Here is a 25,418-nt window from a genome sequence, read left to right as displayed (position 1 = left end):
AGCCCCCACCCTGGGGGGCACAGGAAATCCTAAACCTGATTTCATGCAGCATCCCTGTCTTCAGTGCTGGGTGACACTATACCAGACAGAAAGCCCTCAAGGAAAGCAGAAACACAACTTTCTTCTTGTTGCTTGTCTCCATCTTTGACACCTTGTAGGGGCAAAGAGGTGGAACAGAAATAATTCTAAGATGTTACTTAAATATATAAGTAAACCAAGTAAATTTATAAGGCCTCTGTTTTTTTATAGCTTTTTGATCTTAAGATTTATGGAAATAGAAATCTATTCTCTCCCCATGCCCAGCCAACCAAGCAGGGAAGGCTCAGAACAACCGAAGACACAGAGAATAAAAAAAACAATGAACTACGCAGACAGAGTTCGTGTTCTCAACTTGCGCAGGAACCTGAACCAACTTGACAATCTAGCCAAGGAAAAGGAGATGATTATTAGGAAAACCAGGTCAGTTCTCCATCCACCCTCCCCACTAGACACACATAAGCATTTTCCGCTGTTTCCACAATGTATGGAGTAAAAGTTGTTTTTAGGGTTTAGCCTGTGCTAATAATAATAATAATAATAATAATAATAATAATAATAATAATAATTATAATAATTATAATAATTATAATTTATTATTTGTACCCCGCCCATCTGGCTGGGTTTCCCCAGCCACTCTGGGCGGCTTCCATAGAAACCAAAAGTACACTAAAACATCACAGATTAAAAACTTCCCTGAACAGGGCTGCCTTAAGATGTCTTCTGAATGTCAGGTAGTTATTTATCGCTTTGACATCTGATGGGAGGGCGTTCCACAGGGCAGGCGCCACTACCGAGAAGGCCCTCTGTCTGGTTCCCTGTAGCTTTGCTTCTCGTAATGAGGGAACCGCCAGAAGTCCCTCGGCACTGGACCTCAGCATCCGGGCAGAGCGATGGGGGTGGAGACGCTCCTTCAGATATACTGGGCCGAGGCCGTTTAGGGCTTTAAAGGTCAACACCAGCACTTTGAATTGTGCTCGGAAACGTACTGGGAGCCAATGTAGGTCTTTCAAGACCGGTGTTATGTGGTCTGTGCTTAAAGACTTGATTTCTCATTATGCTGAAAGGGTCTGTCTGCTGCCATTATTTTAAAGAAAATGCTCTTGCTTAAAATACCCTTGGGTTCCTGGAAGTAGGAGTAAGCAGGCAGGGGAGGAAATGGAGGAACTGAGTAGCATAATATAGTGTCAAGCAACTGAGGGCTGAGCTAGGCAATAGTTAGCTATGTGTCAGTGCCCTTAAGTGCAGGGGTGTGCTTTATATGCAGATTGCTAGCATTCTGGGATCCTAGCATGGTGGGTAAGGGGTCTTTAATGCTTCTCCTATGGGCATAAAAAGGCAGTAATTTCTGCTCTGATCTGTATTCATCATAATCAGTGCTGTTTCTGTTTCACTGCAGTTCACTTTCTGCCAAATATTTCAAGACTTTTCTCACTGTTCACTGTTTAAGATAGATTATGTAGCTATTTACGTAACTTACATTCATTTCAATGTAAAGGAAACGTCAAAACAACGTTTTAAAAAATAGTCTTTGATTATGGATCATTTGAGGACTTAAAAAAATCAAGAAGGGTGTGAACAAGCATGTGAATCGCATGACTGCAAACATGTGAATTGCAGCAATTTCCACCTCGTTTTTTTTGTTTTAATCAGAATTCTCTGACAATCCTATTGCCTGCCCCCTGCTATGGTCTTGATTGGGATCATGGACACAAGCCTGCAATTTGCATGGAGGGCTGGGGGAAAGAGCTCCCCTTGAATTAGAGGTTGTTTTGCAGCGCAAATTGCACACTGTCCAAAAGGGTTTACGCCTCCCTACCCCTCATGCTAGAGCCCTAACACAGATTGCTGCTGTCTCCCTCTTCAGAAATTTATGACATTTTATGTGGTTAAGGGCACAGGTAAGCTCTTGGCTACTAACTCAGTTCAAATCTCTCCCTTCTCATGAACTCACTCAGCTGCCCTAAGCAAGCACCCACCTCCCCAACCCTCAACATCTGTATCATTGATTTTAAATAAATACATATAAATTTCTCAACCATTGATGCTAGCTTTTGATGAACCTGCTTCTGTAATTGTGATGTTTTTACTGTTTCACTGTTGTTGTTATTTATTTATATATTTGTTTTGTTTATTTATTTATTCAGTTTATTTCCTGATCATCCTTTCAAAGAAGCCCATAAACATAAATTAATATTTTATTATTATTTTTGTGACTATATTATTTTTATATACTGCTTCAGGATTTATTTATAAATGAAAAGTGGTTTAGAAATTCTTTTTGTAAAAAAATAAATACGAAGGATGGTATTAGCTAAATTTTACTCATAGCAGACCCATTGAAATTACTGGACCTAACTTAGGGCTTGTCCACACTTCTGTTAGTTCTGTGCCTAGAAAGCAAATGTCCAAGCAATTTTCCACTTGACCCACACTTTCTAGGCACTGGCCTGAGTGGTTTTCCCCCTGCCCCATTCCTTTCCCAGGGAAAACCTGCTCTTTGGTGCTAAATTGGAGCAAATTTCAGTTCAGAGAAAACATGAATGCCATTTGCTCTGACTGAGTACTGAAGAGTGGTTTTCCCCAGGTGAAAGCAGTGGGACAAGAGGAAGTATGGATAAGCCTTTAGTCATCTTCATTAATTCCTGAAGTTCTACTCAGAATAAGTTGAACACTACCCTAAGTATCGCTATCTGCTTACTCAGAGCAGAGCCACTGGAATTGATGAACATCTGTTGTAAACAACTAAGTCCTATTTGAAGTACACCCATTAAAATTAATAGATTTAAGTTAGTCAATTAATTTAAGTGGGTCCACTTTGAGTAGGGCTAACATTGGATATAACCTGGTATTCTTGGTTTTGTTTTTTTTAATTACAGTATTAAAATATACAGTATTTATAATCATTAATTTGTACACCGATGGATTTTTGACTCTTAATTCTGTGCTGAAACCTGCAGCTTAGTTGCCAGAAATGTCAAAGAAAGGGAAGGGTCTGAGATTTAGGAAGACCCCCCTCCCTGCCCCCAGTGATTTGTGCCTGCTTATTTTCAGGGAGGAACTGGATGCCTGTCATTCCCATATCGACAGCCTAACAAACCAACAAAGGGTTGTAGAGAGCGAAATTGAGAGAGAGAAGGAGGCTGGGAACAGGTACGTAGCTGTACCTGCATGTCATAGATTGCTACCCTTTTCAGTATTTATTCACATGGCTCATTCTGAACTTTGATTACTCTCTCTGGCCTCTTGCTGTTGCTGGAAGTGTTTGATAGTCCCCATCCGCCATCTCTCCTGATTCTCTTTGTTGAATGGTTCTTAATGAGTCAGTGATTAAAATGTTTGATAAACACAAATGCAGTTATCTCTGAGGACCACAGTGTGCGGTAGGAAACATTAACCTTTTGTTGTGTGCTGGGAAGCAGATGGAGCACTTTGCCTCCTCCTTGCTGATGCCATCTCTCTGTATGTCACACACTGTTCATACCCAGTGGGTGCCTACTACTCAGCAGAGTTAGGTGCATGTTGCAGCTTTGGAAATGCTTGATCTTTTTCTTCTCCGCATTCAAGGAGGAGGTAAGATTACAGTCAGGCAATTGTTCACACATGCAAGGCGCCTAATAGCAGATTACTGAACTTTCTTTGTGGCTGAACCATGCAGTGAAGAAAGAAAATGATCAAAGATCATTTGATCTTATCACACAAGACGAGGTGATTGTGGGAGGGGGGATGCACAGGGGAATCACGCTCAAGTTAAGCCTTCTGTCTCCTCATAATGTAAATGCTTCGTTTCTCATGAATTGATATAGCATAGAGCAGGCTTCCTCAAACGGCCCTCCAGATGTTTTGAGACTACAATTCCCATCATCCCTGACCACTGGTCCTGCTGGCTAGGGATCATGGGAATTGTAGGCTAAAAACATCTGGAGGGCTGAGTTTGAGGAAGCCTGGCATAGAGGGTAAGGCTGCACATACACATACATGTAAAGCACTTCGCTTCCACCAAAGAATCCTGGAAAATGTAGTTTGTTAAGGATGCTGGGAATTGTAGCTATGTGAGGGGTAAAAGTACAGCTCCCATGATTCCTTGTTGTTGTAGACCTCCTTTCATCTGAAGATCGCAGGGTGGTTCACAAAATAAAAATACAAAATGAGAACCCAAAATGCATAATAGAAACAAACCAACAGCCCTTCCCTTGTGTGTGTGTGTCTGTGGGCTGGGTTTTTAATGTGACTTAAATGTTTGGTGTATATGACATTTCAGCAATAAATCAGGAGGTCTCCAGTTTTATTCTGGATCTGCAGAACTTTTTCTGCCCTGAACTTACTTGAGGGCTTTAAGCAAGGCTCCCTCAGTCCCCCCATCTGCAAAATAGAACTGGCTTAACCTTACAGCAGAATTGGGGAGCATGTTAGACCCAAAGTCCCCTCAGCCCCAGCCTGTGTGGCCAGTGGTTAGGATGATGGGTATTGTAGTCCAACAGCATTTGGATGGTCACAGGTTTCCCATCCCTGCCTTGCAGGGTTGCTGTCAGAACTGCCACTAGATAACGTATTTGAAGCTCTCAGAACACTAGAAGTGCTATGCAAATCTTAAGTATTATTGTTAGGGGCAAGCTAGGTGAAATACATAAAAGTTTGTAAGACCTTATTTTAGAGAGTTTTGGGTTGTAGTTCCACTCAGAGTAGACCTATTGAAGTCAGTGGAATGAAGTTAGTCATGCTCAATAACTTCAGTTGGTCTACTGTGCATTAAAGACAACCACTAGGTACAAAGGTGAAATGAAATCAAGCAAAATGTTCCCTTTTCATGGTTTCATACCATCATTATATCAGATTGTTAAGGAGAATAGGGCAAGATGGCACTGTACTGCTACCAACCCTTTGCTCATGGGACTAATTTAAATTTGACAGTAATTTCTAATGGCTTTGTTCACTGAGGAGAAAGCAATAATATGGCACACAAATGTGTTTAGCAGCAGGATGGGCTTCTGATTCATTAACCAAATGCAAAGTTATGATCATAATTTTGTTCTGAGATAGAATAGTATAATCCTGAAGGAATTCCAATTATTTCTTGAAACTTATGGCTCCCCCTCCTATTCTAAACAGCAGCGTGGTTATGTGAAGTCCTTGTTTGTTTTGTTCTCCTTAACCTTTTGATGACACTCTTCCTCTATTAAAATTATGAACTGCACTTGACTTCATGTTCTGTCCATTTACTAAATTCTACAGTTAAGGATTCTAAAAAGTTGATACAGAGCAGGGATTGGAGGAATCTGTGGCTCTCCAGATGTTGATGGACTCCAACTCCCATCAGCCCCAGTCATCAGGGATAACAGGCTCCTATCTATGCTGTAGAGTTAGTACAGATGCCCGATAACTGGAGTAGTCCACACATTGTAGTGATCTCTGCAAATGTTTTCAGCTCAGAAAAAAATGCACATTTGGAGGATGCTTCATCATAAAAGCAGACATCAAATCAGATTTTCCAAATGGTTATTTCAATGCTAGCCAAAGCACAAAAGGCTGACTTGCTTGTTGTTAGGCTCATACTTGTCAATTCTTTCTAGTCGGTCTCAGTTCTTCACACACTGATACTTTCTGATCTGTGGTACTTGTTTAAGAAACTAGGTGTTCAAGAATGACCCAAGTGTACTCTCTCCACTTTCACTTTCCAGCAACAGGCATTCAAAGGCACACTACCTCCAATTGTGGAGACCAGGGGTCAGCAAACTTTTTCAGTAGGGGGTCGGTCCACTGTCCCTCAGACCTTGTGGGGGCCCAGACTATATTTTGGGGGGGAAATATGAAGGAATTCCTATTCCCCTCAAATAACCCAGACATGCATTTTAAATAAAAGCACACATTCTACCCATGTAAAAACACGCTGATTCCAGGACCTTCCATGGGCCGGATTTAGAAGGTGATTGAGCCGGATCCGGCCCCTGGGCCTTAGTTTGCCTACCCATGGTGGAGACAGAACATAGCTATTGTGGCTAAAAGCAATTGGTAGTCTTGACCTCCATGAATTTGTTTATTCCTCTTTTAAAGCCATTCATAGCTAGACTGTAAACTAGAAGTTTGCAGGTACACAGGGAGGAGTATGTGACTCATCCCCAGTGATGAGTCGGCTAGCTGGAGTGAAGTCAGCAGATCTATGTGCTTAAATTTCTCCACCATGCCCAATTGGTCCTTCAGCATCACCTGACATCCCACGTGAGGGGAATCATGGGCTGCAATGGCAAATACCCAGCTGGGATGGCCTGTAAGCAGTGGCGTAGCATGGGGGGTGCAGGGGGGGCCGGCCGCACCGGGCGCAACATCTGGGGGGGTGCACTCGCACTCGCACTAGCAGCTCTCTGCCCCTACCTGGCTCACTCACTCTCTCTCACTGCTGTGCGAATCCGATCCGAGCCGCCGGGTCGCCGCCCACTGTGGAGGGGGGGTGCCAGGCGTGCGGGTTAGGGGGCGCAAATTACTTGCCTTGCCCCGGGTGCTGACAACCCACACTACGCCACTGCCTGTAAGTGACTCTTCCAACCAACAGCTCGAGTCTCCTTGTAGACCTGGCTGGCACCATTTTTCAGAGGACGAGACAGGCAGATGTAACCATTCTCCCTTGCTCCTCTTTCTGCCGGCTTACTCAGAGAGGGCAGATGAAAGGCAGAAGTAGCAAGAAGGAAGAACATTGGGAGCAGGGGAAATTAGCAGGGAAACAGGGGCCTCTGCAGGTGCCCAGTGATGTCTGCTACTGGTGCGAGTCCTGGACAGTTAATGTGGCCTTGTTCAGGGCCGTCTTAAACATATCCGGCACCCTGGTGCAAATATCTCTCTGGCGCCCCCCGTCCCCCGTTTCTCAGTGTTGTCAACTTTTTTAAAGGGGGGCTGATCACAGCCCAGATGGCCTCCCATACCCTCCTGCGAAGCTTCCCTCTAAGCGCCTGGTGCCCCTTACCTGACCCCGTCCGGGGAAGTCCGCGCGACAGGAGAGCCAGCAAGCAGATCAGGTGGCTCACTGGCTGTCCCATCCTTGCTCGGTGCTGAGATTTCACAGGGTGCTTCCCTGCTCCGCTCCCAGACTCAGCAGGGATGCAGCAGGCAGCGATGCAGCCAGAGAGGGGTGGGAGAGACACACCTGCCCCACCCCACCCCGACCTCCGATTGCACCAACCAGGCACCCGGCAGGAGGGGACAAAAAGGGGCTTCCCTGATCTGGACGCAGCATGCTCCAATGGGCGGCTGAGAGGAGAGGAGCGGGCTGCCCCAGAGTGGGGAAGGGAGCACGCCCTGACTCTCCTTCCCGGACACTCAGCCTGTGGCGCGCTCCAAAATCTGGCGCCCCGGCACCCCGCGCCACTAACGTCTATGGGTAAGATGCCCCTGGCCTTGTTCACACCTGATAAACTAATTTCCTGTGTTTTAAAATATATTAGTTACAAAATGTTGTAATATGTTTTCTGTTCCTTTTTCTTTTTTTACTCGGAAACCAGTTTAAAATGGACTGTAAGGTCTGCAGAAATGCTGTCCATGGTTGTTGTCATTCAAATTGTGTAGATGTTTTTAAGGAGATTGAACGGGGAATGGACACTTTAGGGACGTAATTGAAAGACATTCTGTTAATATAAACTGGCAGAATTCTGAAAACATAAGCCTTTACCCCTCAAGGCACCATAATTGTTTCTCTTTTTTATGTGCCAGGTTTTAACATTCATTATTTCCATTTTTCTTCTTTTCTCTTTCTCTCTCTTTTTCCCTTTAATGTAATAGTGCCGCCGTGTTCCGCCTACAGGCAATGCATCGACGTGTGTGTGTTGAACTGGGAAATGAAAAGGACCTTGAGTCAAAAATTACTGCAATGCTGAACGAAAGCCTGTAAGTTTAAAGAGCACAAAAGAGACAAAGGCAGGATTGATCATTATGGTTTTCTATTAATGCAACCTAGCAATTTAGCCCTGAGTCCAGAAAAACCTACTTAAAGTGGAGGAATTAATCAATAAGTATGCAAATGTGTTAAGGCCTAATGCTTGGATGGAAGGAAAATGTGAAAAGACAACCACCCTCTTAAAGAAAGTTTGAATTGCATTGTGGAAACAGTTTTATTTATTTATTTATTTATTTGTTTGTTTATTTGTTTGGTCTTGTGGCATCATGGGTAAAACTGAGAGCGAAACAAAGGTCGGAGTGAAGCAATATAAACTTAAAGCTTTTGCAGATGACCTTGTTTTGACCCTGCAGGAGCCAGAATCTAGTACGAAAAGAGTATTACAATTGATTCATGACTTTGGTCGGGTGGCGGGATTTAAATTAAACAAACAGAAAACCAAGGTATTGGGAAAAAAATTGACAGATACAGAGTGAGGACGGTTTCAGAGAGAGACAGAATTAAATGTGGTTAAAAAAGTAAAGTACCTAGGGGTAAACATAACAGCAAAAAATCTGAGTCTATTTAAGGACAACTATGAAAAATGTTGGTCAGAAATCAAGAGAGACTTAGACAGTTGGACAAAATTGAAACTTTCTTTGTTAGGCCGAATTGCTGCTATCAAGATGAATGTATTGCCAAAAATGTTGTTTTTGTTTCAAACACTACAGATTGTGGACAAGACGGAGTGCTTCCGGAAGTGGCAGAGAGACATCTCTAAATTTGTCTGGCAGGGCAAAAAGCCCAGAATTAAATTTAAGATATTAACTGATGCGAAAGAAAGAGGGGGCTTTGCCCTGCCAGACCTAAAGTTGTGCTATGAGGCCGCAGCTTTCTGCTGGCTAAAAGATTGGCTACTTCTCGAAGACACTGATGTACTGGATCTGGAAGGCTTTAACAATGCTTTTGGTTGGCATGCATACTTATGGTATGACAAGGTTAAGATCAATAAGGCCTTTAAGAACCATATTGTCAGAAAAGCAGTGTTTAATGTCTGGACAAAATATAAAGACTTATTGGAAAACAAAACTCCAAGGTGGCTTTCACCTCTGGAAGCTAAGGCCCGAAAAAGACCCAATATGGAGGCCAAATGGCCAAAATATTGGGAAATACTAGAAAAAGATGGAGACAATTAGAAATTGCAGAGTTTGGAGAAAATGAAGGATAAAGTGCGAGACTGGTTACACTACACTCAGATTAAAGAAGTTTTTAAAAATGATAGAAAGTTAGGGTTCCAGGTGGAGAAATCGAAATTGGAAACAGAACTGTTAGAACCTAAGACTAAGGTACTTTCAAGAATGTATAACTTGCTGTTAAAATGGAACACACAAGATGAAATGGTTAAATCGGCTATGATAAAGTGGGCACAGGATATTGGGTATAATATCATGTTTGAGGACTGGGAAAGGTTGTGGACCACTGGGTTGAACTTCACTGCATGTAATGCTTTGAAGGAAAATGTAATGAAAATGATATATAGATGGTACATGACCCCAGTTAAACTTGCTAAAATATACCATTTGTCTGACAACAAATGCTGGAAATGTAAAGGAAATGAAGGAACATTCTTTCACCTCTGGTGGACGTGCCCTAGAGTGAAGGCTTTCTGGGAAATGATATATAATGAGTTGAAAAAGGTATTTAAGTATACCTTCCCTAAGAAACCAGAGGCCTTCCTCCTGGGTATTGTCGACCAGAGGGTGATAAAGAAGGACAGAACTCTTTTCCTGTATGCAACAACGGCAGCAAGGATACTCATCACCAAGCATTGGAAAACTCAAGATCTACCCACACTGGAAGAATGGCAGATGCAACTGATAGACTATATGGAACTGGCTGAGATGACCGGCAGAATCCGAGACCTGGGAGAGGAGAAGGTTGAAGAAGACTGGAAGAAATTCAAGATTTATTTACAAAAATACTGTAATTTGGTTGAATGTTAAGAAGGATGCCAGATCATAAATAATTGAGCACCACTAAATTAGATGGAATTAGGATGACAAGTGAGATTGAGGAAAATATAAATTTTTTGGAGAATTATTAGATTATATTTAAATGAGCGGGACATAAGAACGCAAACAAGATGATAAATTGCTGGTAAAAATTTATAATGATGTAAGTGGGAACGGGAGACGTGAGGGAGTCCAAAGAAGCTATGAAACTATGTTATGATACATGTTACATTGTTTATTATTTTTGCATTTGTATTTAAAATCTTAATAAATACTTATTAAAAAAAAAAAAGAAATAATTTTTCACATCATGTTGATTCTTTCCAACTGTCAGGCACTGGGTAAATCTTCTGGTCCTTCCTTCCCACCCCCCTCCGCAGCAAGAATGTGAGGGGGCAGGGTGGAAGCAGAAAGTGCCCCATCTCCTGAACCTTACGTTGTCGTTTGTGTCCTCAATGCAATCCAGAATAAACTTGCAAAAAGAAATCATGTATTTTTAAAATGCAGCTTTGATTTAGGTTACTAAATGATTCTTTGGATAATTTAAGTGTTCAACATACATATTTGTAGAAGAAGCACTACAGTGGTGCCCCGCAAGACGAACGCCTCGCAAGACGGAAAACCCGCTAGACGAAAGGGTTTTCCGTTTTGGAGGCGCTTCGCAAAACGAATTTCCCTATGGGCTTGCTTTGCAAGACGAAAATGTCTTGCGAGTTCCTGCGGGGTTTTCCCCCTTTTTCCCCCCTTTCCCTAAGCCCTAAGCCGCTTATCAGCTGATCGCTAAAAGCCACTAAACCGCTAATAGCGCTAATCCGCTAAGCTGTCAATGGGCTTGCTTCGCAAGACGAAAAAAACGCTATACGAAGAGAATCGCGGAACGGATTCTTTTCGTCTTGCGAGGTACCACTGTAGTTATTTTCTCTTGCACCCATACAATTAACTGCTTTGTAAATGAAACTTTGATATACAAGCTGAACCAAATGAAGGCAACTGCTAGTATTAAAGGCATTTGGAGCAGGAAGGGAGCTTAATGGGGTCATCCCATGCCCTGAAAGAGGACCATTTCTATCTAAACGATTCCCAACAGATGTTTGTCTAACCTACTTCTTCCTCAAACTTTCTATGATGTTTTGATGGAGCTCTGCCAGGCTGCACTGGTTTGGCCTGCTTCTCCTTTTGCAACAGAGGGAGGAAAGTCAATTCTTCCTTTTCACACTTGAGATAGAAATTGCCTGAAAGGGGAGAAGAGGCAGTGTGGTATTCTGGTTAAGAGTATTGGACTAGGATGAGAGAGGAGTGTTTGGGGGGCTGAATTGTCAAAATAATGGCTAGTTCAGCAATTTATGTTTGAGCTGTCATAATAGTCAACACTGCACGCTCTTAACTGATGCCTTGCATGTTTGAAATCATGCTTTACAGAAATACAAGGTATTTGTCTTTTGAGGGGAGAAAAACCCAATCCTTTTTATTTTTGTCTCGGAGGTCACACCACTGCTGCAGCCACATCAAAGCGAATCCAGGATGAAGGGCTTATGGCAGAGCTTGAGCAGCTGATTAACCAGAGAGCAGCCTGACTCCTGCAGCTGAATTATATAAAAAGCTTAAGAAACGGGGGGGGGGGGGGACCCTTCCATGGCACTTTTTTTAGTAGTGTGATAAGTGGCATTTGCATTTTTAAAAAATATTTTTTAAAAAACGGCTGTCAAAAGTGGCCTCAGCTGGCCCAAGCTCATTCAAAGGAGTGGATGAAATTGAGGGTTTTAGTATTTGGTATGCAGAGGACCACATGTGATTATTTTTTAGGCGTTGCCTTTGGGTTATATTTAGCCAATGGTAGTCCTACTCAGAGTAGACCCAATGACACTAGGAGACATAACCAACTGCAGTCTCTTAGTTTCAGTAGGTCTACTCATAATAGGACTTGGTTAGATACAACCCACTAAGTCTCTAGAGACTTACTCTTGGGTAAGTGTGTATAGAATTGTAGCATAAAACATTTCTCACATGATGAAACCAAAATAACCTAAGTTTTGTAATGATGAGAAACAAGGGGCAACTATGAAAAAATGTTGCTGTATCAAGTGCTCCTGTTCAGGGTTCAAAGTAGCTAGTCATGCCTGGTCTACGGGTACTCCATTCCGTACTCCTGCCCACTTGATGTTTGGTTTTTAAGCCCTGAAGAGCTAGTAAGCATTCTGTTCTCATTGAGCATGATGCATCCTTATCGGGCTGTTGTATGTGTGTTTGGGAGGGAAAATTCTGGCTAATGAACTGAAGGTGGTTTCTCTGTTCAGTAGCTGAAAAGTGAGTTTTACTTTCATAGTATTTCTATATTGTAATGTTTCATTTTATTTTCCACCGTCAAATATTTTTAATCTGTGACTTGACAAGCTTTCACTTGATTTGGTGTGTTACTGTAAGCTGTGGTCAGTTGGGGGGGGGGGGAAATGCAGCATGGTTCCCATCCACAAAGTGCTAGCAAATTGCTCAGCGGTCAAGTCAGCAGACGTCCTTAATTATTGCTTGTTCTTCTTTTGTCTGTTTTTATAAGACTCGAGATGTGGAAGATTGAAATTGAGCAGGGCAATTTTTCCGAGCTCCGTAACCAGATCAAACAGGACGAGGAATATTTGGACCAGCAGAACCAAATGCAAGCAGCAGAACGCCTCCAGAACCAGAAGAACCGAACTTTGCAGCTAAACCAGAGGTGGCTGGCCATGGAGAGGTAAGTGAGGTGTGTGCTGCAGTCTTCCTCAACTTAAGGCCAGCCCCTCCAGATGCTGCTAGACTAAACTTGGAGTGGGAACCTCGGGCCTAGGGGGCAAATATGTCCCTACTTGTTCTTCATCAAGCTCAGGAACTCTCCCCAAAGCCACATCCCTTCTTCTCAGACCACATCCCACAGTGGCCATGCTTTGCATCCCCCTTGAGTGCTTTTGCCTGGCTGGAATGTGCCCTTAAACCCTGAAAGCACCTCTTGCTTGCTTGGAAGGAGGATAGAGAGAGGTGTGTATAGAAACATGCCTACTGTATAGAGGTAAATTTTACAGTCATTGCTCCACTGGCATGTGGTCCTTGGAAAGTCGCCTAGAAGGGAATGTGGCCTTCAACCTGTAAAGGTTCCCTACCCCAGGACTAAACCCTTGACCGTTGGTCATGCTGGTTGGAACTGATGGAGGTTTTATTCCCAACAATATCTGGAAGGTACCAGTGCAGGGGCCACTCTGGAGTTGTTTCCCGAAGTCTCCCCATCCATATTTCTCCCTGGATCTTGGAATTCTAAATTACCTGTCCTAGTTCTCAAGTTGCAACCAATGCAGTAGGAACCTTCTGTTGGTTTTTCTTTCCTAGAGTTCTTGCCTCAGTATACTGCAATGTAGCTGTCCATTTCTCCAGCTCCTTCATATCTCTTCCCCTTAGTGATGCATACTTGTGTACTGATAAATCATTATAAAATATGAGATCATCCTTGAAATATGTGATGATGGAGCAAAGTTTGTTTCTTGTTGTTCCAGAAGGCAGGACCTAAACTAATGAGTTCAGATTACAAGTGAGATGATTTTGACTAAACCTTAAGAAGAACTTCCTGAACTCATTTCCCTGGGGCAGGCTGAGATGCACTCAACCTGCAACTTCCTCACTTTCACATACTCACTTTATACAGCCCACCTTTTTCCTGGTTGGACTGCCCACCTGAATGGGACCTGCTTGCTTCCAGATCACCAGCCTGAGAGCAAACTCAGTTAACTTCTGAAGGTCCTGTCACTGCTGCATCCAGCTTTCTTGTGTGGTGGTTCTTGGGTAACATGTTTTTAGTGGGCGCCAGCTCCTTACTGCTGTTGATGCTGCTGCCACCCATTAACTTGCCTCTTCCTCTGAGTTTCAGTAGCAGCAGCATCCAGGGAGGGAAGGCGAATTGGGCAAAGGTTAGTGTTCCTTCTTGCTCCTCTCTCTGCTTGTAGAGGGCAAGTAAACAGACAGCAGCAGCAGCAGTGAAGAGGAGTAGCAGGGCTAGGATTAGTAAAAGGCCCCTTCTGGATTGTGGACCTTGCCAGGTGCCCACAAAAACCAACCCCTAACACCAGCCATGGTCCTACTAACTCAAGAATATAAGTCAGGCATACAATGTTATTTTGTTTTGAAATCTGTGTTTTGCTTCTCTATAGAAAAATACAGAAAGCCAGGGATGATTATGAGCACCGTCTTTCCAAAGCATTGGAAGATGCTCAGAGAAACCATGAAAAAGCAGTCAAGTTTCTGAAGAAAAGTTTGGGAAGGTTTGCCATTTGCACTTCATTAAAATTTTAAGTTTTCAATAACAACACTGGGAATGATAGATGCAGCCATGAACTTGACTGGATTTGCTTCCCCAATAGGATCCGTGACAAAGAAGCAAGCGAGGAACAGAAAAACCAGGAATATATGCAAAAGAGGATGGAAACTGTGTTGTCCCTGAAGAACAACATCTCTTCCAATCGGGTATTAGCTTTATTTTGAAGTTCTTTGATTTTTCTAAGCATGCCTTGGAGTCCTTGGGTAGACCAGCTTTCCCAACTGAGGAGTCTCTTTTAGCACCCCTTGACAGAACTACACAGCAGTTAAAGTGTTGGGCTAGGATTCAGATCAACCATGAAGCTCAGTTGATGAGTTGGGGCCAGCTGCTGTGTCTTAGCCTAACCTATCTTACAAGTGTATGCAGATTATGTGTATTGCTTCAATTGTGAAGGAAAGGAAGGATATATATGTAATAATTACAATCTCCCTTCTAACGACCACCAGTGTTGCTATTATATGGAAGGTGGAGCGCATTTGAAAAGCTGGAATGCTTGCAACCTGTTTCAAGTCCAGTGGAAGCGCACTGGCATCTTGGTTAGGTTGGAAATGGATTGCACTTTTTGAAACCAGTTTTAACTCTGTGTTGAAATCAATGTGTCTTCAGTTGGTTTCGACAGGCAGGGTGCCTCCTTGATAACAGGGGCCAGCAGGGCAAACTTCAGCCCTATGGCAAAGGCCCTCTTGTCCCAAGGGTCTTCAATTGTAGGTTAATGTCCCTCTGTCTGGCATGTTTAAATATGTAGTGCTCTGCAAATTTATCTTAAGTTTCTTTCTTGTGGAACTGTGCACAAATGAATCTAACCCCTCCCCTGCACCAATATATAGGAAAAGCTCCGAACTCACCAGGCTCAGAACAAAGCCAACTTTCTTGATGCTCAAGAGCAAGAGCAGAAGATGAAGGAAACCATCGAGGCCCAAGGACACAATGTCACCCGGGAGGCTTTTCTCTATAAAAGACAGGTGGAGTTTGAGAAGCGGAAGAAGTGAGCTGCCACTTTTTTTTTGCGAGTGTGGGGTGGGGGGGGATGGTAGTACTTTTTAAAAAGGAACAGGAAACTATTTGTGTCTCTTGCAATGAAGATATGAAGTCTCAAACTTAGAGGAAACTACCAAGTGAACACTGGTTTATATAATATCTAACTCTGGAAAGGTGTGGGAGGCATTGCATCACTAAAGACAAAGATTAGATGAAGATTTTTATGCTTTGCTTTCTGGGTCTATCGAAAAAAAGAAAGGAAGGCATTGGCATTGTGCATTAAGTCATTTATATTATTAGGTGCTGACTACGAGGGATTCTCTGAGAGTCATCTTAGGCTGCATAAAGCTACCTGCAAAAACACACAAGATTGTCACCCCAGAATTTGTTTAGCCTGACTCTCCTCTAATGAGTCCAATGTGACATACAGTATGTGATTTTTGTCCCTACTCTCATAACTTGGCTACACATGCTAGACTACACCCTAACCCCAGCTGCTGATAGTAGAGGAGTTCCAGGGATTACTTACGCACAGCCAGACCCCTTACTCATGAGGTGTGTGATGACTTTGGGTCTGTAGACACATGTTTCGTTGTTACTCTGCAGCCTGGGCTCAAGGACAGAGTGGTGGCTTCAAGGGTCCTTCAGCACATGTCAACCCACAGGGCTCCTCAACAGGATCATTGGCACTGACTGAAGGAGACCTGGCTTGACCCTCAAGGTCCTCAACCTCTTTCGTCCTCTGAAGATGCAGTGTCTAGTACCAATGAAGAGCAAGTCACAACAGTGGAGTTTATCAAGCTGAAGTTAGATAGGCATCTGTTGGAGCTGATCTAACTGTGGGCTTGATGTATCGGGCAGGGAGTTGGACTAGACACTGTATAGCATGGGTAGGCAAACTAAGGCCCAGGGGCCGAATCTGGCTCAATCGCCTTCTAAATCCAGCCCACGGACGGTCTGGGAATCAGCGTGTTCTTACATGAGTAGAATGTATCCTTTTATTTAAAATGCAACTCTGGGTTATTTGTGGGGCATAGGAATTCATTCACCCCCCAAAAAAATAGTCCAGCCCCCTACAAGGTCTGAGGGACAGTGGACCAGCCCCTGCTGGAAAAGTTTGCTGACCCCTGCTCTACAGTGCTCCCTCAAGCTCTAAAAAGTCATTTTGCATGAGTCCCATTGAAGCAAAGAGCTCATTTAATGTTCTTGCATGGCTCCTGATAATTTCATTGGGTCTTGCCCTGCGCAGGACAAGTTGGATGGCTTGAAAAGAGGATTAGACACATTCATAGGATAGGGCTATCAATACCTACTAGCCGTGATACAGCTGGAGGCAGTGATTATTCTGATAAGTGGTTGCTGTAAACCACAGGAGAGGAGAGTGGTCTTGTCCTTGAATCCTGCTTGCAGGTTACCCAACGTCATCTGGTTGGCCACTGTGGGAACAGGATGTTGGATCAGATGGGCCTTTGGTCTGATCCAACAGGCTTTTCTTATCATAGAAACAGAAAATTGTTGATTTGAAAGGGACCCTGAGGTTCATCTAGACCATCCCCCACAATGCAGGAATCTCAGCTAAAGCATCCATGACAGATGGCCATCCGTTATGTTTTTAACCTTCTCCTGGATTAAGTCTAATATATCTTCTAAATTAGAAATGCTTATTTTTATGGGGAAACTTTGCATAAGTGATATACACACAACTTTTTTCCTCTCTGTGTATTTTTTTAACATCATAACTAAGTAGAGGCATATAATCAATGCTCCTACAGCAGCATAGAGACTCTAAAGTGGGAGCAGGCAGGTAGCCAGATGTAAAGCTACTGCTTCTTCCACCCACAAGCCACCCCAGTAGCAAATCCTTGAAGACTTCCCTGACACCTTCTTGCTAACCATCTGGAGCTTCTGTCTCTTTCACTGGCTAGATGCAAACTGCAGAATAGTTTTTGAGCAGGTGGGGCATTGACACAAATCCTTGTAGCTAACAGGTACTAGATAACACAGGTTTACTTAGCTGGCACAAACTATACAAAAGCCTTGAAAGGGAATACCTTGCCTATGCAAAGAGAATGCTTTTTTCTATTATATATTCTTTTTTTCAAATTATAATAACATTCCAGCTGTTTAGGTGAAGATGAAGCCATCTGACTGTTCATTAGGGCTCTTAGTTTGCGCATCTTTGTTTTCAATACAGGGAATTTGTGGAACAGCAGAAAGCAAGAAAAATTGAGATTGTCAGTCAGATTTTGAAAGAAGATGCTCAGATGGAGAAAGTGAAGAAGCAGTCATGCCCACAGACCCTGAAGAGCCAGGATAAGCTTTCTGACGCTGTAAAATGGCGCATGAAAACATGGCAGTACATCAAGAAAGCATGTGATGATGCAGTGCCCATTGTTCCACAGGTAAACAGAAGTGCAGCTAGCCTTTGAAACTAAGGTGGGGAAGTTTTTTCAGCGCAAGGGCCACATTCACTTTTCGAGGGCCAGATGCCAGTGGTGGGCAGGGCTAGAGGTAAAAGGGGGTGGAGCAACAAATGCATTTTTTTACCTTTATACATTAATTCAGTTTCTACAGAAAAAAATCACTTTTTTATCCTCCTTTCAGCCAGGCAAACATTTGAGGTGCTCAACAAGGGCCAATGAGGGCTGTAGTCTGTGGAGAGTTCTGAGGGTCAGACAGACAAACCTGGAGGGCGGCATTCACTCCGCACACCAGCCTAAGGTTTCCCACTTCTGTCTTTAAGGGCTGATAAATCAGTGGTATGGCTGTCCTAGCTTGAAATGCCTGGAGTTCCTTCCTTTGTCAGGATAGGCGTAGGTAAATAGTACCAGACCTGTAGGGCTCCTGGTTCAGTGTTATTGCCACCTTGGGCTCCTTTGGGAGGAAGGGCTCAATAGAAAGTTAATTAATAAATAAGAATCCATGTAGGAATTCACTGACGTAAGGTGTGTTGCTGATGGCCACTAGTTTAGCTCCAGATTATAAAGAATGCAGGATCTGTTTTAATTCTAGAAACAGCAGCTATGTCTTGGTAGGGAAGAACAGACCTTATAGATAGGGACTGTGACCTCCACTGTTTCCACCCTAAAAATCAACTCTTCAGAACTACTGTTTGCCCCTTAAATTTCTATTTGTTGCAATGACACCTTTGGAGATAAATGATAGGAGGAGGGGGAAGGATCACCCTCCTTTTTATACACCACAATCCCGATCCAAGATCCCTCCCACCACTCACTATTTCTAGAACAAAAACAAACCCTAGGGAATGCATAATCTAGCCTGGGTCTTGGCACCTAACAACATGTGATGTTAACAGTGTGATTAGGAACATCAGATGCTGCTTTATCAAGTCAGACTCATTGGTCCGCCTAGCTTAGTATTGTCTATAACTGACTGGAAGCAGCACTCCAGGATTTCAAGCAGAATCTCTCCCAGCCCAAAGTTGTTGGTTGAGCTTTATTTGCAAAATCTATTTTAAAAAATGAAGTTTTTGAGCAATTTTTAATAAAACATGCCAAAATCAAGACTACCGGCTTTGGTTGCAATACGTCTGGATTTTCCTGGACAGTTCAGCGATTTCCTCTGGACACTGCTTCTGACTGCATTATTCTGGCTATGTCCAAGAAATTCTGAACGCATGGCAACCATAGTCAAATTAGACAAGTTAATAAAAGGAGTGTAAATGGCTGGCTATTGGAATTAATAGCTAAGGAGAACTTCCTGGTTTGGTGATACTATTTCACCAAATGCAATTTGATGCAGGGGTGCTTTTGCCTTAGTGCCCATAGTCTGAGTTTCCTGGAAGCTTCTAATTGGTCACTGTGGAAAGCCAGACTCCTGGGCTGCTCTTGCTTTGAAATGCATGATATGTTGTTTTGTAATATTGTTAAGACTTCTAGATCATTTGTCAACGTAAAAAATAAAATATATCTCCAGCATTTTCCCCCTATGTAATTTTAATCAGTAAAAGTTTCAAGGTGGTTTAGTCTGTTTCACCAGGGTAGCCAGGCAGTCACTCGTGTTTTTGTATTGCAATAGAAACATTGGCGTTCCCCTTCACCTTGCACCTCACTTGATGACAGAAACTTACTTATGGGAACATCTCAAGAGATGATTGCAGAAACCAAATACCGAGAGGAGGAGGAGGAGGAAGAAGATGGGAACACCCGGGATGAGACACTAGCAAAGCCAGAGTTTACGGGAATTTGGAACCAAGAGTGCAGCGTGCCCCAGGTTCATCATGCTTTACTTCCTTATTTGTTTATTTATTTGGTAGGACCACACTAGATCTCCTTCAGCAGAAGAGGTTCTGCTAAGATAGGTTACTCCTTTGATGTGGGTGGGTGTGGGTGCCCTATCAGTCCTTGAAGAGTCTTACCCTGTTGTTGTGAGAGACCCCACCCACTGCTAGAGATGGGAGAATTTGTCCATTTTGGTTTCTCTCAGTTTCGCATTTTTAGTTTCAGTTCCCCCCATTTCCATATCAGTTTGCATTTTTTAAAGTTTTTGTAAGAATTTATCAGCATTTTTGTGTGCATTTCCCTAACTAAGTTCTACTCAGAGTAAACTCATTGAAATTAGCAAACTTTAATCAGCTGTGTCTATTAACTTTAATAGGTCTACTCTAAGTAGGACTGGCATTGGCTATAACCCACACCTCAATTTTGCCTAATGTACTGATTTTTGCAAAACAATTTTCCCTAATATAATGCATTTTTGTATGTTATTTTGTATGCACAATTTATCCTAGTATAAGCATTTTTCTGCTTATTACTTTGCTGGAGAACTGCATTGCAAAATTCAGAGAACTGTGAATCTCAAAGAATGATTGTGTTTCAGTTTGCTTATTGCTTCAGGAAGTAGAGATTAGATAGCCTTTTAAAGCGTATGGTGTGGATATGACCCATTTGCAGGTTGCATTAAACCATAGTTTAATTGAATGGAACAGGACAGAAATTGTGTCTCCTTACATCTCTGTGAAGCTGGCAATCCCAAAGGACCAGTATATCAATGGTTTTCAGCTTCCTAATATTATGGGATTAATGCTTCTCTCATGCCATTTTCAAACTGGCTCCCCCTCACCTCAGTTCTTGGAGAAGCGTTTGGTTTGCCAAAACTCTTGTTAGGATGCTCTATTTTAAAGGAGCTGAAGTCTGGGACTATTTTCAAAAGCGTTTCTTCTCCTAACTGGGGGGGGGGGGGGAGAGATCTGGCTTAGTCTTGCCTCAGAGATTTGTGAAGACACATATCACTTCATGTTTGCTGGCTTGTTTGACTGTTGCGACTGAACATGACATTCTGTTGAGTTGGTGATGGAGATGATTTCATGTGGAAAAAAGAAATCCCTTTTCACCCTGCGCTTGAAACAACAGAGCGACTCTTTAGAGCACTGCAGCAGTGTTAAAGGCTTGGAAGACAAATGAATAATGTACATTCACAAAGTGGAAACCTCTGTTTCACTCTGTTGCCAAGAACCTTTGTGTTCTGTTCTCCAGTGGCTTTTGGGAGACAACTGTGGGCCAAACTCTGGCCTAGTTTGCACATTGTGGCAAACCATAGTTTATAGTGGTTTACAATGATAGGGCCTTTTGAAAATGTGTCTCCTCAGTAGTGTATGGATGAAACATATCACAATCCCTGACTTAGGACGGTATTTAGCTAATGAGTACTATCAGCAGAAGCTCATGCAACGGCTTTTGCTTGTGCAACAGGGATCCCCCCTTTGCCCCCCTCCATGATGGAGGGGTTGTAGTAACCCCAAAAAGGCTACAGGGGAGGAGGGGAATTGTTCCTCTTCATGGTTTCATTGATGGATCAATCAGAAGGGTACACTGTTGAATTCTGCCCCTAGTGGTATGTCTGAACCAGGGATTGTAGTTTTGTTTCTATGCTGTACTCTGGTGTGCAAACAAGGCCATTATGTGATCCAGAAGATCAGCTAGGAAAATTTGTCACATTTAATTAAAAATAATAATAATGACAGAAATTCTTCTCACAATTTGAATTCCTAATGCTTTCCACATCATTTTCTCAGTTCACAATCATGGTATTGGAATCATGGAAGCTGGAGTGGGCGAGAAGCTGGGCTCCTGTATGTTTCACCCAATGGGACAATTAGCAATTTTAGGGAATGAGTTTAACCTTCTCTTCCCAGTGCTGTGGGCCTCTCTGCAACTGTTAACTAAAGCCCTGCAAATAATGAATAGACTTAGCAAAAAAGGGAAAAGGGGGGGGGGAATTCCCATTTTTTAAATACAGTAGCCTAATCATATATCTCCTCTCTGCTATGGTTTCACACTGTTCAGATGCCAGATGTCGGTTTAGACTCCAAACCTGTTGGTGCATCTAAACTGGAAAAGGAGATATTTTCTCAAAACTTGGAGAAGCTGCATAGTGGAATTATTCGCAAACATAAAGTCTGTGGACTTGAATTTAGAGGGTGTCCTTTCTATAGCAAGCCAAGCCTCATTCACTTTAAGGTTAGTATGGGGTTTCTGTGGGGGTGGGGGATAGATCAGGGCCTGGGGTGGTTTTTGTGTGTGTGTGTGTTTTTAAAAAAATAAACAACTTTGAGTTTTCAGCTCTGGAAAGAATAGAAATGGCCCATTGACTTCTGGTGGCTTTAATACATACTGTTGCAATATGCACAAAACAGGATTTCCTACTCTGTCAAAGTTCAAGTTTCATAAAATGATGATGATTATGTTTCCATCCCACCCTTCCTCCATTGATCTCAGAGCAGTGTACACGGTCCATTTTATCCCTGCAACAACCCTTTGAGGTAGGTGAGACTGAAGGCAGGGGAAGAGAAAGTGAGACACTGACTCATGGTCAAACAATGAACATCATGGTTGAGTGGGGGATCTAGTCCAGCACTGCAACAACTAGACTGTACTTACTCTCAAATTCTTCATCCATTCATCTAAAAAATCTTAGTTGATTAATCAATATCACATAGGAATAGCTTTCCATGCTGCATGCATATTTCTTTATTTGTGTGGAGCAATGTCTACATACACACACACACACACACAGCATCTTACTTAAAGAAAGGGGAAACATAAGGCTCTGATATTTCAAAAGGTATGCAACAGATTGACTCAAAGATATTTAAGACACTTACAACATATTGAAACATATTGTGCATTCTTTTTTAGGTTCATTCCAGAGATAGGGAGCATATGCCTCTCCAGATGTTGCTGGACTACATATCCCCTGAACCCTGCGTATTGGCCATGCTGGTGGGAATTGCAATCCAACAACACCTGGAAAGTCATAGGTTCCTCCACCCTGACCTATGGCTGTTCATGTATTTAAAAATAAATTTTAAATAGATCTTGAGCCTAACTGATCTTTTTTAGCCAATCAGGTTGCTTGTAACTGGTGTATTTCATGGATTAATCAATTGCAGAATGACCCTGTTTAATGGAACTATGAATTACGGCTGCAATTCCATACCTGGGAGTAAGCACCATTGATTACTATGGGACTTTATTTAAATAAATATTCACAGGTTTGCACTATAACACAAGGATGGTGAACCTATGGCCTTCTAGGTATTGTTGAACCACCACTTCTATCATCCGTGACTATTGGCTATGCTGGCTAGAGCTGATGGCAGTTAGAGTCTAACAGCACCTGGAGGGCCACAAGTTAGCCACCATTGTAGGCAGTCTTAGAAGGGGTGTTCCCTTGTGTGTGAAAGAAGGGGAATGCTTCTTCTAAGATGGTGCATGCTACCTCTCGTTAGTTAGCTTTTGTATTACAATTGTTTTTAAAAATAAAAGTACACTGCCAAATTAATCCCTGTTGGAATCAAAATAACAATTTATAATCAACAATACAATCCTATACATGCCTACACAACCAATGGCAACAAGAAAGCCTTTTGATTGCCCTGACTCTTGTGTGATATGAGGGCAGCTCAGCCAATCACAGTCAATGACATTTCTATCCACCACAAAATCTCTTAGTGTGTTAGAATACCACATGTTTTAATTCTTTCCAGGACTTTGACATTGGTAAAACCTATAAAAAGAAGATGATTTTGATCAATGCTTTCTATAGCATTAACTACTGCAAGCTGGTGGGAGTCAGTGAACACCTCAAGGATTTTTTCACAGTCCAGTAAGTACATTTGGTTGGATTTTTGCTTCTTCTGGGACTGGGGGTGCAGGGGAGGTGGAAAAGAAAATGAGCAGTGGCACTTGTTAGACCTTACAGCTTCCCAGTCGGATGCTTCAGCCGCTACTAACTTTTCTGAAGGCCAGCAATGCAGCAAATGACAATGGTAGTAAAGAAACAGGATTTTCCACTACTGCAGAAGTGGGGAACCTTTGGTCCTCCAAGTGTTGCTGAACCACATCTCTCATCAGCATGGCCAATAGTCAAGGCTAATGGCATTCAGGAGTGGTAGGCCAACACCATATGGTTGGTCAATGGTTCTCACAATCTGTGGGTTCCCTGGGTCCTAGCTTCCCCTTGTCATCTCCTGTGACAGAGATGGAAGAAGTTTTGCCCCTTCCTCCCCAACATGTTATGGGACCCAACTCCCTTAGTAGCATGTCCAGTGCCCAGATATGCTAGGAGCTAGAGTCCAGCAACACCTGTAGAGCCACAAGTCCCTGGTCATTGTATGTGAGGAACCTTCGGTCCCCAGATGTTGCTGAACTGCAACTCCCAGCAGGCATGGCCAGTGGCCAGGGATGGTGGCAGTTGGAGTCCAGCCACACCTGGAGAGACACAGGGGCCCCCTGCATTGTTCTACAGAAGAAGCCCAGAATTTACTTCTGAACAAACATGTTTAGGATAGTATTTTAATCAGGGATGCGGAAGCTGCAACCCTCCAGAAGTGGTTGGATTATAACTACCATCAATTTCAGCCAACATGACCAATGAACAGGAATGATGGGCGTTCCAGTCCAACTACAATGGGGTGCATGTTGCCAATTCCTGTTTTACAGGGTACCATTCATGAAGCTTATTTCCTTTGGTACCTGATACTTAAGAACATAATGTTGATTAGCAAATTCATATGGTGAAAGCACAACTTTATTCCTGTGTCGGCACATATTAAGCAAGCACGTGGGTAGCATTTTCGACTTTACATCCTCTTCTCGACAAAGATTACATGCTGCAGCAGATTTGCTGCTAGGGGTGGCTCTTGGAAAGAAAAGATCTGTGTGGATTGAACTCGGGCTCTCTAATACTCTCATCTCAAGTTGAAAGCTGTAAATTAGCAGCTTATTACAGTGACCGGTTTTAGCCAAGTGTTCAGAAATTATGCTGTAAATCAAATGGCAACTTGACATCTTACTTTCATGTCATCCTTTTAAGAGTCCCAATCAGGGATTGGCTTGCCAGGCTGGATTATTCCCACCCACCCACCCTGGAAGCAGGAAACTCTACCTTCACTTGCTTAAAAATAGTTACAGTGGTTATGTGTCATGTGACAGAGCTCTCTCTTCTTATGCTAAAGGTGCACAGCACTGTTACACCAGTGTGTTAATTATCAAATATCAAATTCAGGGCAATAATAATGATAAATACTTGAAATGTATAGAATCAAGAGTCCAATGTATGTTGCATACCACCACTGCATGTGACCCATAGTTAATGGTGTATAAAGCTAGTTTTGCCTACTTTGTGTCCCTGCCTCAAAAACCCCCAGGAAAAACTAAAAAAAGAACCCTGGTTTAGCGTTATGCTTGAATCAGGGATTATGGTTTGTTTTGTTCCAAAGAAATCATAATTTGTAGCCATGGTTTCTACTTGGCTTACCGCTTTGGGTTTGCTTATTTGTTTATTTAAATTTAAGAAGAAAAAAAGAAAAAGATGAAATAAAATTAAAGAAGGAGAAGAGAAAAAAAACATAATAATAATGATACATAAAAATACTATCAAGAATACTACTAATAATAATATAATAGACCACCATCAGTTCACATCGTGAATAACAGTGATCATCTCATCTGTTCATGAATCTTAAATTAAGCATATAGATTAATATAAGACTTCCAGATGGCCAGATAGGTATCCATATGAGATTGATACTGATAAGAAATATATCTGAATGTAGCCAGGATTTTTTTGAGAACAACCACCCATGATGTGAAGTAAAACACATACATCTTTTGAAAATTGCAGAGCAGTTCTTCAGTCCAGTGATGTGTGTAGGGTAAAGTGTGCATAAAATGTA

At 42.5% G+C, this 25,418-nt stretch overlaps 1 protein-coding gene across 3 annotated transcripts in view; it reads left to right on the top strand.

Annotated features, from left to right (window-relative positions):
* The window catches only part of CFAP74 (cilia and flagella associated protein 74), a 79,121-nt gene that overhangs the window by 6,000 nt on the left and 47,703 nt on the right, over positions 1 to 25,418 (top strand). For all 3 annotated transcript variants that reach the window (XM_081870717.1, XM_081870716.1, XM_081870718.1), the window contains exons 4-14: positions 304 to 459; positions 3,091 to 3,189; positions 7,804 to 7,908; positions 12,461 to 12,634; positions 14,076 to 14,186; positions 14,286 to 14,388; positions 15,070 to 15,227; positions 17,415 to 17,622; positions 19,259 to 19,453; positions 21,526 to 21,699; positions 23,229 to 23,347. In XM_081870717.1, the coding sequence (XP_081726843.1) occupies positions 304 to 459; positions 3,091 to 3,189; positions 7,804 to 7,908; positions 12,461 to 12,634; positions 14,076 to 14,186; positions 14,286 to 14,388; positions 15,070 to 15,227; positions 17,415 to 17,622; positions 19,259 to 19,453; positions 21,526 to 21,699; positions 23,229 to 23,347 (1,602 nt within the window). The remainder of the gene's footprint in view (positions 1 to 303; positions 460 to 3,090; positions 3,190 to 7,803; positions 7,909 to 12,460; positions 12,635 to 14,075; positions 14,187 to 14,285; positions 14,389 to 15,069; positions 15,228 to 17,414; positions 17,623 to 19,258; positions 19,454 to 21,525; positions 21,700 to 23,228; positions 23,348 to 25,418) is intronic.

The sequence above is a fragment of the Podarcis erhardii genome, assembly GCF_964252035.2.
Source record: "Podarcis erhardii genome assembly, chromosome: 7".
Taxonomy (NCBI): Eukaryota; Metazoa; Chordata; class Lepidosauria; order Squamata; family Lacertidae; genus Podarcis; species Podarcis erhardii.
This window is presented reverse-complemented; position numbering and strand designations above follow the sequence as displayed.